General features: G+C 32.3%; 1 protein-coding gene across 6 annotated transcripts in view; it reads left to right on the top strand.

Annotated features, from left to right (window-relative positions):
* Positions 1-14,718, top strand: part of CNKSR2 (connector enhancer of kinase suppressor of Ras 2) — a 294,974-nt gene that overhangs the window by 70,873 nt on the left and 209,383 nt on the right. For all 6 annotated transcript variants that reach the window (XM_081043819.1, XM_081043822.1, XM_081043821.1 and 3 more), the window contains exon 4: positions 9,202-9,289. In XM_081043819.1, coding sequence (XP_080899945.1) covers positions 9,202-9,289 — 88 coding nt within the window. The remainder of the gene's footprint in view (positions 1-9,201; positions 9,290-14,718) is intronic.

Here is a 14,718-nt window from a genome sequence, read left to right as displayed (position 1 = left end):
ATGTAACATAGTATTAAATCCAAATCTGAACACTAAGCTATATATTATTAGCTTTTTGATAATTAACTGGTAGACAGCATGTTTCTTTCACATCATGATGTCATTAAAATTTAATTCTCATAGTTGTCTAAACCACATTTACCAAGTTACATAATGATCAATAAGTAAAATATATTTAAAATGTGGTTTAGTCCTCCAGTAATGTAATACGCTTGTTTCAGTAGGCTTCTCAGTAATCAGAAAGTTTAAAGAAGGCATTCCTGATTTTAGTTGTATCTTCTTATACTATTATCTACCCTATAATTGTAAATTTGCTCAGCCTCGATGTTTGTATTTAGCAAATTTCATTATATTTTCTTTTTATATCAGTACTTGTTAAATAAATACATAGAATGATTAGAGAATATTTTTGCTTCTTAATGGCAGATATAGCTGTTTATTAAATCACTTAAATGGCTTCTAGAACACTAATAGTTTGTGAAATTTTATCATATTACATAATGTTGTATAGTGGCATTATTTTTATTATATAAAAAGATGTTCTTAGTAAATACCAATTCATATCAAACACACATGAGTACACACACACACAAATACATGTAGACACACACATAGCAATCCGTGAAGTCCATCAAGGATGTTTTATGCTTGTTTCATAGGAAGAGAAAATGTGACAAAAAGAACCTGAAGGAAATCATTTAAATTATCTGTTTTGCTTTCATTACTGCAAAGGTTCTCAAAATGCTTATTTTGTGTTATGTCATACCATGGTGATCAATTAAATGAAAAGCAATTTAACATTTTGATCATAAAAATGAAATTTTTATTCGAAAGGGGAACAAAGACACCTTTGCAATCAACTTTAAAATATTCTACCGTGTTTCCCGGAAAATAAGATCTAGCTTTACAATCAACTCTAATGTATCTTTTGTAGCAAAAATTAATATAAGACCCGGTAATATAATGTATTATATTATTATATCATATTAATTATATTATATTAATTAAATTAATTACATTTATTATATTATATTATATTTTATATTATATTACATTAGACCTGATCTTATAGTAAAATAAGACTGGGTCTTATATTAATTTTTGCTCCAAAAGACACATTAGAGCTGATTGTCCGGCGTGGTCTTATTTTCAGGGAAACATTGTAGGAGAAGTGGGTGTTGAGTTGAGTGTCAGGCATGATAAATTGTGATGGCTGGAGAATATTCAACTGAAAAGGTCTTTAGAGTATGCTGCTCATAAAAGATACGTGGTTGATAGAGATTTGGGAATAGTTAAAATATAGGTGATCGTTGAAGTTGTAGATATGTTAATATGATAGTCTAAGGAGAGTCATGGAGTAGATTCTTCTTATCCTGCTATTTGTTTTCCATAACATTTGCATGCTTCTAACACACTGCATAATTTACTTAATATTATTTTTATTGTTTTTGTCTGACTACTCTTTATATGATGTACACTTGAAGACAGTAGGGATTTTCATTTGCTTTATTCAGTGATATTACAATTTTCTAGAAGAATTCCTGGCCTATAGTAGATGCTCAAAAACTATTTTTGAGTGAATGAAGAGAACTGGGTTGAGGAAGAAGCTCTGTGAACCATCAACTGAAGGATGATGAGAAGTATAGCTGATGGAAAAAAATAAGAAGGCATAACCAGAGAGATAGGAGAAAATTAGTTGAGAGTGATGTCATGGAAGCAAAGGCAGTAAAGAGTTTTTTGTTGGTTGGTTGGTTGGTTGGTTGGTTGGTTGGTTGGTTGTGTTTTTTTTTATTGAGATTTTAGTGTTGTTGTATTTTTTTCCAACTTTATTTAGATATAACTGACATATAACATTGTGTAAGTTTAAGGTGTCCAACATGATAGTTTGATACACATACACATATATATTACAAAATGGTTACCACAATTAGGGTTAGTTAAACATCCATCACCTCACATAATTATCTTGTTTGTGTATGGTGAGAACATTTAAGATGGGAGTAAAGAGTTTTAGGGAGAAAAGGAAGTGGTCAGTAGGGTCAAATGTTGCTGAGAGATTAGGCAGGGTAAGGACTGAAGTACTGTGTTTCCCCGAAAATAAGACCGGGTCTTATATTAAGATTTGCTCCAAAAGGCACATTAGGGCTTGTGTTCAGGGGATGTCATCCTGAAAAATCATGCTAGGGCTTATTTTCCGGTTAGGTCTTATTTTCGGGGAAACACGGTATGTGTTAGATTAGGGAATCAGGATATATATGACCTTATCAGAAATGGTTTAGTGTTTATACTTAGAACTCATGAAAACTGGAATGACGCATGAATTGGTTGTGAGTTAAAAGTAAGTGAGAACTCCTCTTTGAAGAAATTTTTCTGTGAAATGCTTTGTCATTCGGGCAAGTTTTGTATCATATTAACTTCCTCCTTTTCATAGATTTTAAATCTTTTAGTGGTGATGGAAAAGAGGAAAGGCAAGTGATGAGTCCTACTTCTATATTTGGGAGCTTGACTTTGCTTCCTCCTCTTGCCACAAGTTATATGAGTATCTTAACTGCTTCTTGGCTAATATACATTTCAGAAGGTCCCAAAATGAATTTAAATATGATAGGATTTTATCTATAAGTGCCAGATGAAATGTTTAGGCTATTTGTTTTCTTGACTCATAGCCCAGACTTTTATTATCCCTTTCAAAGAAAAAAATGTTTTAGGTAGCAGTAAAAGAGCAAGACAACACTCCTCATACCCTCTTGTTGCATTGTGTCCTGTAAACTATACACAGGAAACAAAACAATCAATGGTAGAAAAGCCAAAAGAGCAGTATTTTCCATAACCATTAGTGTGAATCTCTGTTGAAATACATCCTGATGTAGTATAAAAGAGCCCGGGGCTGATGAAGAATTGAGTTTCAGCTCTGCCTCAAGCCCTGGGTAACCTTGAACTTAACCTCTGTTTCTGTTTTTTTTTTATTTTGTTAATAAGATTATAAGACCTACAATTTGAAGCTCTCTTTTAAGCGCAGATATTCTATAATTCACTGTCCTTGTTCACCAAAACCACATGAGAAATATATACAGTTTATTTCCCTTTATATAATACCAAACGATAAACATGAACAAAATTTGTTAGTAACTTGCAGAATCTTGATTTAAGTCTCTAACTCTTCTCTAAATAAATTCAGTTAATATTTTTGTTTCATTTTAAGTTCTAGAACAGAACTAATCTGTCTATGCTTTCTTTATAAAAGAATAAGAATATGTCTTCTCTTTTTTATTTCTGTTTGTTTTTAAAGTGCTTAGAACTTAATATAAGTGCTTAATTCTAAAAGTTCCATAGAACTAATGTTGACCAAAAATTCTTAATATTTTGATTTGTCAGTGTAGATTTGCTTTAATTTGGGGAGTTTAAAGTGACCATGCAATCAGATATTCAAGCATTGGGTCTTTAACCTTAGTTCATTCCTTTAGTATACACTACAGTATAATTCTGTTGGTTAAATGTGGTTATTTTGATGCAAAGCAACTGGCTTAATTTTTAAAAAGCAATACATTCTTTGGCATTAAATTTTTCATTACATTTTGGGGGGAAATTGCATGCAATTTGATTTTATTACATTTGGGGGGGAATTTGCAATATGATAAGTTTCTATTGCAATTTTAACTTTATGTCACTTGAAGGGAGGAGAAAGGAAAAGAAAGAATAAGTGAAAATCAAGACTTGGAAACAACCGAAATGCCCATCGGTAGACGACTGGATTAAGAAACTGTGGTTTATTTATACAATGGAGTGTTACTCAGCTATGAAGAAGAATGAAATCTTACCATTTGCAATGATATGGATGGACCTAGAGAACATTATGCTAAGTGAAATAAGTCAGTCGGAGAAAGACCAAATACTATATGATCTTACTTATATGTGGAATCTAAAGAACTGAATAAATGAACAAAGTAAACAGAAATAGTCTCAGATATAGAGGAAAAGCTGATGGTTGCTAGATGGGTGGGGGATGGGGATGAGGAAGAAAGGGAAGGGATTAGATAGCATAAATTGGTAACTACAATATTGCTACAGGGATATGAAAGACAGTTTGGGGAATATAATCAATAATGTAAAGATTTTGTAGGGTGTCAGATGGGCACATGTCTTATTAGGGAGGCCACTTCATGGATGGTATAGATGCCTGATCACTGCACTGTACACCTGAATCTGAAGCTGAATAATATTGTATGTCAACTATAATTAAATATATATGTATATAGTTATGGGATATGGAGTACAGCATAGGGAATAGAGTCAATGAAATTGTAACAGCTATATACGAAGTCAGAGGGGTAATAGATTGGGGGAGGAGGGTTATCACTTTGTGAGGGGTGAAATGTCTGTTACATTGTTTTGTACACCTGAAACTAATAAAAAAATAGATAAGTGAAAATATTTAACTGTAGATACTGAACTAGATGCTTTACATATATCAACTCATTGAATTCTCACAAAGCAGGTATCATTATCCCCATTTTACATGAGACATTAAGTAATTTCTCTGAAGTCATTCATCTAGTATGAAGATTATAATTTGAATCTGTTTTTGTCTGATACCAAAGCCCTTCTTGTTTCTCCTTTATCATATTCCCTTTTCGTGCTACATCTCCTTTTTAAATTTATTTTTATTTATTTATTTATTATTAGTTTCAGGTGTACAAAACAATGTAATAGTTAGACATTTCACCCCTCACAAAGTGATAACTCCCATCCCCCAATCTGTTGCCCCTCTGGCATCCTATATATCTATTACAATTTCATTGACTCTTCCCTACGCTGTACTCCATATCCTGTGACTATATATATATTAAATTATAGTTGACATACAATATTATTCAGCTTCAGCTTCAAGCATCTACACCATCCATGAAGTGGTCTCCCTAATAAGACAAGTGCCCATCTGACGCCCTACAAAATCTTTACAACATTATTGATTATATTCCCCAAACTGTCTTTCATATCCCCGTGGCAATATTGTAGTTACCAATTTATGCTGTCTAATCCCTTCCCTTTCTTCCTCATCCCCACCCCACTCCCATCTAGCAACCATCAGTTTTTCCTCTATATCTGAGAGTATTTCTGTTTACTTCGTTCATTTATTCAGTTCTTTAGATTCCACATATAAGTGAGATCATATGGTATTTGGTCTTTCTCCGACTGACTTATTTCACTTGGCATAATGTACTCGGCTATAAAGAAGAATGAAATCTTACGATTTGCAACGACATGGATGGACCTAGGGAACATTATGCTACATCTCCTTTTGAATGTTGACTAATTCTTAAAGATTTGGGAAGTGATTCTTAGGAATGCAGCATATCTAAGCATTTATTTGCACATTGGTATTTCTCTTCAAATACTAAAGAGTACCACTTTTCTGTTTTTGTTCTTGATACTTCAAATTGCTATATAGAATTTTATTTATGGAAAGTTTATTTGTCTTTCTACTTTGAAGGCATCAATGAGCAATCTTTAATACCATTGAAAAATGTATGAATTAAGACTTAAGTGTTAAGGTGCTAGGGAAAAAAATATTTACAATTCATAAACACTCCAATTTCAGTGGAGCTTCCATTCAATAAGATTTATTTTCAAAAACCAGCTCCTTACATTTCTCAATGAAAATAAAATCTAAGGCTAACAAAATTCCTTTTTTCCTCCCATTTTAAATATTGAATGAATGAAACAGCAAACTTTCCCAGAGAAAAAAGCTCATAGATGAATCACAGTTGGTAGCTTACTGTTTATTTTCAATGCATGGTTTACTTGCCTATTTTTAACCTACATCCTGCTGTTTTTCACACCTCATCTTTCTTGCAGTTTTATATGGCTTTGCCAAATCAATCTATACTTGCAGGTTTACAGATCACTTTGTGTATCACCTTGTACAATAATATCATTAAAAATGTTTGAAAGTATTATTTATAGAAGTTTATTTTGCTACTTATAGTGGAAGTTTATTGTTTTCTCTCATTCTTAGAATAAATACCTGAGTCTGATTGTTTCTGAAATACCTTTCAAGACCATTCTATTTTGAAGAGATCAGGAATGTATCTTTATATCACTGAAAACTTTTAAAGTGTCTAAGGCACAAGAGTTAGGGTATGTTAAAAAATAAAATTCAATTAAGTAAATCTGAAGATCTAATTGTTTTACCTTATACTTCGTTGTGGAAGACTGAATGCTTTCCTCCTAGGATTGGGAATAAGGCAAGGCTGCCCACTCTCACCTGCTATTTAATAATGTATTGGAAGTCATATCCAGTGCAGAGGGTAAGAAAAAGAAAGAAAAAGACATGGAGACAGGAAAGGAAAAAAGTAAAACTTCCCTACTTGCAGATAATATGTGTCTGTGTGGAGAAAATTCCAAGATACCTACAAAATGTCTTTTAGAACCAGTAAGTGAATTTTGCAAGATTGTAGAATACAAAGTCCATACACAAAAATTAATCATATTTCTGTATACTAAAAATGAACAATTGAGAACAAAAATTAAAAACATGGTATAATTTATAGTTGCTCCAAAAATAATGAGATGTCTACATATAAATTTAGCAAAATTTCTATAGGATCTACATGTAAAAACTATAAAACACCGATGTATGAAAGCAAGACCTAAATAAATGGAGAGACATACTATGTTCAGGTATTAGAAAACTCAGGTTGGTGAAGATGTCAGTTCTCCTCAAATCTCCCTGTAGATTTAACGAAATTCACTTAAAAATCCCAGCAGGATTTTTTTTATAGCTACATACAATATGATTCTAAAATTTATATTAAAAAGCAAAGAAACTGGGATAATCAATTTTGAAAAAGAAATTACCTGATTTTAAGTATTATATAACTACAGTAATCAAAACTGTGGTACTGGTGGCAGGATAGACACATAGAGAGTCTAGAACTATACCTTTATGAGTATAGTTAGCTGCTTTTTGACAGAGGAGCTAAAGCAATTCAGTGGAGAATGGATAGTCTTTCAACAAACGGTGATAGAACACTTATTTGCATAGGCATAGGGGAATAGTGTACCTCAACCTGTACCTCACAACTTATGCAAAAATTGACTCAAAAATGGATTGTAGACCTAAATGTAATAAATAAAATTATAAGACTTTCAGAAGAAAAATGACTTAGGTTCAGGAGAGGATTTCTTAGACATCACACTAAAGGTACAATCCAAAAAAGAAATTGTCAATAAATTTGACCTCATTAAAAGCTTTTGATCTGCTAAAGATCCCATTTAAGAGGATGGAAAGGCAAGTCATAGACTGAGAACTATTACAGGTCACCTGTTTTATAGAGGACTTGCATGCAAAATATATTTAGAACTCTAAACTCAATAGTAAGGATACCAAGATTCCAAATAGAAAACGGGCAAAGGGCTTGAGCAGATATGCATATAAAGATGTTCAGCATCATTACTGATTAGAAAATTACTAGGGAAATATCGATAACTATTAGATATAGATAATGCATAACATAAATATGGAATATATGTAACTTGAGGAAACTCAAATCTATGATGATATGCCACTACATAGCTATTAGAATGGCAAAAAAAAAATATGTAAGTGAAAAATCTGTTTTTTAAAAATATAACCAGTAAAGGAACTTTCTCTTATATGGACCCCTGTGACAGTGGAAGGTGCTTGAGTTGTAGAGTTTTCTAGAAAAGAGACAAATTCAGTTTCTAACCAGGAAGCAGTTCTATATAAGCATTTCCAGTAAATTGCCTAAAGAGATTAATAGAGATCTAAAGCACTAAGATTCCAGTAACTTGACTAAATTTTTACCTTCGTATCTTTTTTTATGTTTGTGATTTTGTTTTCTTTTCCTTAAACTAGGCCTCTTAAATCATAAGCTTTGGCCCCACAAAAACCTTTGGTGTTTACAAACAGAGAGGATAAGAAATAATGGAAAGACACTGTGAATTCATTCGGTGGCTTGGAAAGCCTTTCATTGTGTCCTACAGAAAACGCTTGCTAGGATAGACTGCTGCTGTCTGTCTATAACAATCTTGAAAATACAGGCCTGATACCAGTATGTATACATAGTCATATATATATGAATATATACACGCACATACATATACATACATACACATGCATACCTACATACATATGTACATAGGGTGCCAAAAAATGTATACACATTTTAAGAAAGAAAAAAACTGTATTAAAATTGTAATACTCAATATATACTGATAACGAAAGATGAATACAAGTCACGTTTGACTTCTGCAATTACTAGAGGTGCTCAAAGTGGTTCCCATCAGCGTCCAGACACTTCTGATTACAGCGAACTACTGCTTGAGCAACGTTGGCTAAGTGTCCACTTGTATACATTTTTTGGCACCCCTGGAATATGCAAACATACACACGTACATACACACACACATACATATATATATATATAATATATATATATTATTATTTATATACCAACTTTTAAAAAGGATGTGAAGTGACATAAATTATTGCTTTAGTACATAATAAAAATCTAGGTAAGTTCATGGAGGCCATATATTAGTGTTTGTGTGTGGGGGGTGGGGTGGGTTCTGGAGACAGAGTTCCTGGGTTTGAAAACCAGCTTCAGCACTTTGTAGTTGTCACTTAACATTTCTCTACCTCAGGTTTCTCATCTGTAAAATGGGAATGATAATAGTACCTATCTTTTAGGAGTTGTAAAAATTATTTAGTACGTATAAAGTGTTTTGAACAGTAACTAGCACATAGTAAGTCCTTGGTGTTAGGTATCATTATTGCTAGCTCTTAATCGTGACTATTTCAAGAAGTTACTGTTCTCAAAATCTTCACTTCACTTGAAAGTAAGTTAAAGTGTTGTCTTTGCCTAATGTACTCCTTTTTTTGTTTATTTATTTTAAATGTAGTGAAGAGACCTTTTAAGAAGTATCAAAGAACTTCTAAATAAATATTAAGAACTAAAAAAAGAGAAATTTGATGAAAAGCAAACATTATATTTTAGAATTTAATTTTCTTCCAAGCATTTTCCTCATTTTTTTCTTTAAATATATCCTGAATACTTTTATCACTATTAAACTTCAGAACAATTTATTTCCTATTATTCAAAATCTTATTTTAGGCTATTGTATTTTGGAACCTTTCAAAAGCTGTTCCTATTAATCACAATTTTTCTTTTTCTTTCATAGGTCACCATTTGCTGCTGTCACAGACTATTCAGTTACAAGGAATAATGTCATACAGCTCTGCTTGGAACTGACAACAATTGTGCAACAGGTACTAGCAGACAAACTTTCCTTCTGTTAATGTATTAGTTATTTTATAGTCTATCAATGAGAAGTATTCCTGTTTACCAAGAGTTTATAAGATATTGATTTGGGAGTTTCTCGTTCAAAGACAAATGATTCTAAAGAAACCAAATATGTAATTATTCATTGGAAAATTTTTCATATTGCCCAATAAACAAGGATTTTATTCACCAAAAGATGTAAAATTAAACTGAACCTCTAGAGGCACCACTATAATAAGTTCCTAAGAGTTAGTCTCAGACTTTCGGTAAGGTTGACTGTATTGCCTTTCACAAAATTAAATTGCCCCATTTGGATAACAATCTGAGACTTTTGCTCTAAGACACTGTTAGTTCCTTATCAGTACAGCTATTAGTTGCACTTATATAGGTAAACATACAAATAAATATACATAATAACCTTTAACAGTGATCCACACTTACATGACCTTATATTTTTACTTTGAATATTATCTAAGTCAGGTATCCCCAAATCAAATGCCTTCAGGAATGCAGCAACTAATATAAAAATGTTTGAATCAAGCCTGGCATAAGATATGGAGAAATGGTAGAGGAGTGAATTGACTAGTTCGTATCCTGCAAGAATTTATTCAACTCTAATAACAAAACACACCTGAGAGGTTTGAGGCCTATAACCACCGCTCCGTGTAAGACCGATGTCAGCCTGTTGCTGCTCTCTCTGATTGCCATTATTTGTGAGCCTATCCAATGATGCAGAAATAGGGAAAGCAGAGGATGAAATATAATGATATGGAAGATTACTGGGGAAATTGATGACTTAATGTATCCTTCTATTCCCTGTCCTTTATTACCAAGGATAATTAACAGTTTCTTGTATTGCCTGTATTTTCTCAAAGAAATAAGAAATTTTATTAATGTAGATTTAAATACTTTTGTATATAGTCTATTGTACTGTATAGATTAATACTGGATATGTGCTTAGTGGCAATCTATATACAAACACTCATAATAAGATAATTATTAACACCTATCTGCTATATGACAAGATGTGTGATAACTTATTATGTGTATTATTTAAGCTTTTCATTTATACATAAAACCAAGACAATTGAAATACCATGGAATTAAACAGGGGAATTAAAAGTTTGCTTAATTTTCAACCTGTCATACATGAGAAACTCATACTTGTTGTCAGTTCTATGAGAATGCAGTCCATCTCATGTCAAATTTCCAAAATAACTTCATTTCCAAGCATAGTTATGACAGACAGTGGGTGTTTTTTATTTCTTGTGTCTTCAAACATCTGGATCTGGATGGCCAGTTTAAGATTTACTTTTGAGTAGTTAGCCAACTCTTTGTTACCTTATAAACCAAGACTGCAATTCTAAATGGTAACTATGATAAGTTTTCTTGAAAATATTGAAGGAAGGTACTCATGTGTATTCATTTCCACTTAATTCATACATACCTAATGTTTTCCCATATCAAAAGTAGATAAACAAAGTGTTCTTGGGGGAACAAATTACCTTTTTTTTAACTTGATGGATACGAGTAGAGTGAGGTCAGAAATGGAGAGTTTTCTACGTTTAGAACTCATGGGCTCCAGAGCATATCTCTGACCCTCTGACCTTCAAATGTTACATTCAGAAGAATGGCTGGAATGATTTTCAGTGAATTAAGATTTCCTTTAGAGAATTGTGCAGTGGTGGAAGTACAGTTTATGCCATATATGACTAACCCACCCATTCCACTGTTTTAAGAACCTGCCATCTAAGTAACAGTGATTCAGTTTTTGTTTCCAGAATGTATGAACACCTGCTATTGACAACTTCTTCATAGAAAACATATGCCATTCTGATATTGTCCTCAGAAGTTTGTTCATTCTCTCAACGGGACCTTTTAATAGATGCACTATTTGGCTCATACTCTTTTAGGAATCTTACTTCAAGGCATAACAGGTTTAGGTTTTGCTATTTACAAGTCAGGAAACATTAGATAGACTAGAGAGATATGCTTTTACAGGTTGAACTTTTAAATACATTCCATCTTGACCCAACATAGAATTATGAAAATTACTCCAAATAATGGAAATACTCTAAATATACTCAGGATGTAGGACCTTCTGTACCCTTCTCCCACTGTATACTGTTTTGAAGATGCCTTGTCCTTCTTAGAACATTTTGCTCTAATATTACCTATTTCTGTTTTTTGAAAGTTTAGTAGCTCATAACATTTGTCACAGTTTCTTCCACTTTCCTCTCATTTTCCCATCATGTGTCGTGTTTCCCATGTCACCTTTAAAATGCTTCCAAACAAAAACCTCTGTACTTGGGTGTTCTTGGTTCTTGCCTTGTCCACCCCACCCCAACTTGTACCTGACTTAATATATTCATCTACTTTAACTAGGTATTTTCTGTTGTACCTTAAAGAAAATATTAGATGAAGTTTTTCTTAATAAAGTACATCTTCATTACATCCTGATTTAATCTATTTATAAGTATAGACTCGATCACTTTCAGACTGGTCATCCCAAAGCCCAGCTCCAATTTTGTCACTTTTGGCAATTTTCCACTAATTTCCAAATTGATTATAAACTCATCTCTTTGGAATTCAAAGGGTTCCAAGTATGGTCCTAACATAATTTCAGTTTTATTTTTTAGTACTCCCATATATCTTAATTGTACTGTAGTTCATGTCAAGACTTATTGTTGGTAAAATAGATCTTCCATTTTCACCTTTTTATGTTGTGATGCCTCCTTAGAACATGCCCCATATCTCTTTTTATCTCTGCCTGTTAAAATTATGTTCCATTTTTTAAGGCCTCTAGGAAATGCCACCTCATTCATGACACTTTTACTATTTCTCACAACTATTTGTACCTTCCCCCTTTTGGCCATTTGTATTTCATGTAATTATTGATATTGTTGGGATTAAATATACCACCTTGCTCTTTGTCTTCTGTTTCCTATCTGTTCTTTGTTCTTTTTATTCTTCAGTATACTTTTGCATTGTTTTTTGTGATTCCATTTTGTCTATAATTAACTAATTTTTTTGTTGTTTGGGCGGAGTAGAAATCCCTTAAACTCACTTTATATAGCATTTCATATCTCATCTATATTCTACTGGGAGTAATAATTATCTGACTTCCATTAGATTATGAACGCCTTGAAGGCAGGAACTGTGTCTCGCTCATTTTCATATATTGTAGGTTCTCATTACATACTTGTTAAAATAAATTGACCTCAGCCCCAGTTATCCCCTGTGGTTAGCACATGTTGTTTGTACTTTTCGAAGAAACATTTAGAATTAAATATTTGAATTGTTATTCATTTTTATTTGATCTCCTGTGTAGAAGCTGCGGTTCTATCATTGCTATTCATGTAAGAACCCCAGAAATATCCAGAGATATATATTACTTTACATCTCAATTTATTCGTTAGTTAAAATAAGAGTATTGACCCTCATAACCACTTTCCAATGCTAGAATGAAAGTGAACAAAACTTCTGAAACACTATGTAAATGTACAATGCTAACAAAACATACGAGTATCCTTTAGAGGAAACTTAAATATAGGCATGACATATTAGTGTTTGTAAATCATCTCTTAAATAAGCCATTATTTTTCTACTATTATATGATGTCCTATCTTTGGTACCAAGCTTTTCTGGGCTCTATGGTCTATTGTTACCTATCATAGCAATAGGAATGAGGATAATAGATAAACTAGTTAAGTAGTTTTTTATTGGTAATGAAACTATGGGTGATTTTATTTTATTTAGACTCTATTTTTCTGTGTTTTCCAAATTTTCTAAAATGAATTTGAGTTATCAGAAAAACAAAAATGAATGCTATGAACATTGAAGAAATACTACTTTGATAAAAGAGCACAGCATAGACAAATACTATATTTTAAAATAAACTACATAGTTTACACTCAATGTCCATCTAATGGTCTCATTCAGTCATTATATACACATTAATCACTGCATTCACTTGAATTATATGCAGTATCTGAAGATGGAAGTTAAACTTAAGCTGCCAGTAAAAGAGGCCAATTTGAATAAGCAAAGTGTAGATTTAAAAAAAAATAATATCTAGGGCATGCATTTATTATGAGGCTTTCAAGAAATCTCATCTGAACAGTTATGATGATAGTTATGCTTTGAAATATGCTGTACTTCAAATTATTCTTCACTCAACTTTAATTATTTTTATTCCCTTTGCAGCTAGATGAGATGATCAATATCTAAAAATAAACTGTCACAAATAACCTTTTCCCATCTTAACTCAAAGGGGTGGTACTATGAAGAAAGCAGAAAGTGCTTCCTGATCTTGGCTATATTTAAAGTAATTAGAGGGAAAAGCTAATGTAAATTTCTTTTAGCAAGCTCTGTTTGGAGGAGTTTATTTAATCTAATATGTTTTACTTATTTCTAGTTGTGATGGGTTTAGATAGTTATATTTGAAGTCTTTTAAAGAGATTGCTCCCCCAACACTTTCCTCCCCACACAAGGTTGGTTATAATAATGCATTTGAGAAAGAAAGGGAAACTGGTTTTAAAATCTTAATGGAAAGAATTCTTACAAAGAATTGAAGCTTCATTTAGAATCTGTCAGCAACTGAATCAGAAAAATGAGACAGGTACCCACGCATTTCTTGTCAGCATTGAAATAATTGCCATGATGCCTGCTCTAGTGGGTATCACCTTAACCTAAAATTAGTCCTACTGTACCATTTTTATATTTTCCACTTGAAACACAAAAGTGATTAATTAGATTGTCACTAGTTAAGAAATGGGCACAAAAGTATTGGTTTGCAAGGTGAAGGTCTGGTGGGACTCAAAATATTTGGGGTAATGGAAAGAGGGTAGGGACAGGGTATTGACAGACTTAAGGCTTAGCCCTTTTGCTTCATGATTATTTTACCTTGAACAAACCATGTGATTGCTTCTGTTATCTATAAACAAACAATTCTATATTTCATTCTAAGAATAAATAAAATTAGATGTATTAAAATGGTTCACAAACGTGAAGTGAAAAACAAAGAGAAAGTAACACTATATATAAAATGGCTGAGAAATAGACACTTGATAAAAGGAATTAGAATAATAACTTTGTTTTAGACAATGTAAACAGATTTTTTTTCCCTTCCATTTGGTGTTAATTTTCTTTAGCTGCATGTACAGTGATATCTGAATTATATGCTGAGAGAAAAAATTTCAACATGGGAAACATTTAAAGTTAGATTTTGAAATGTTAAATACATAGTGAAAACTTTCTTTTACAATTCAAGTCCTGATGATATATTTTTACCTGAAATGGTCCCCTCTAAATTGTATGTATTAAAATGTCTGTTTTCCTGGGGTTTGCTCATCTTTCAGCCTTTTTAGACCCATTTTTCCATGTCCTTGTGTATCACTGGTTTTCTGAGTAGTGT

Source organism: Rhinolophus hipposideros, assembly GCF_964194185.1.
Source record: "Rhinolophus hipposideros genome assembly, chromosome: X".
In the NCBI taxonomy this organism is placed as follows: Eukaryota; Metazoa; Chordata; class Mammalia; order Chiroptera; family Rhinolophidae; genus Rhinolophus; species Rhinolophus hipposideros.
Note: the sequence above shows the minus strand (reverse complement) of the source record. Positions and strands in the feature narration are given on the sequence as shown.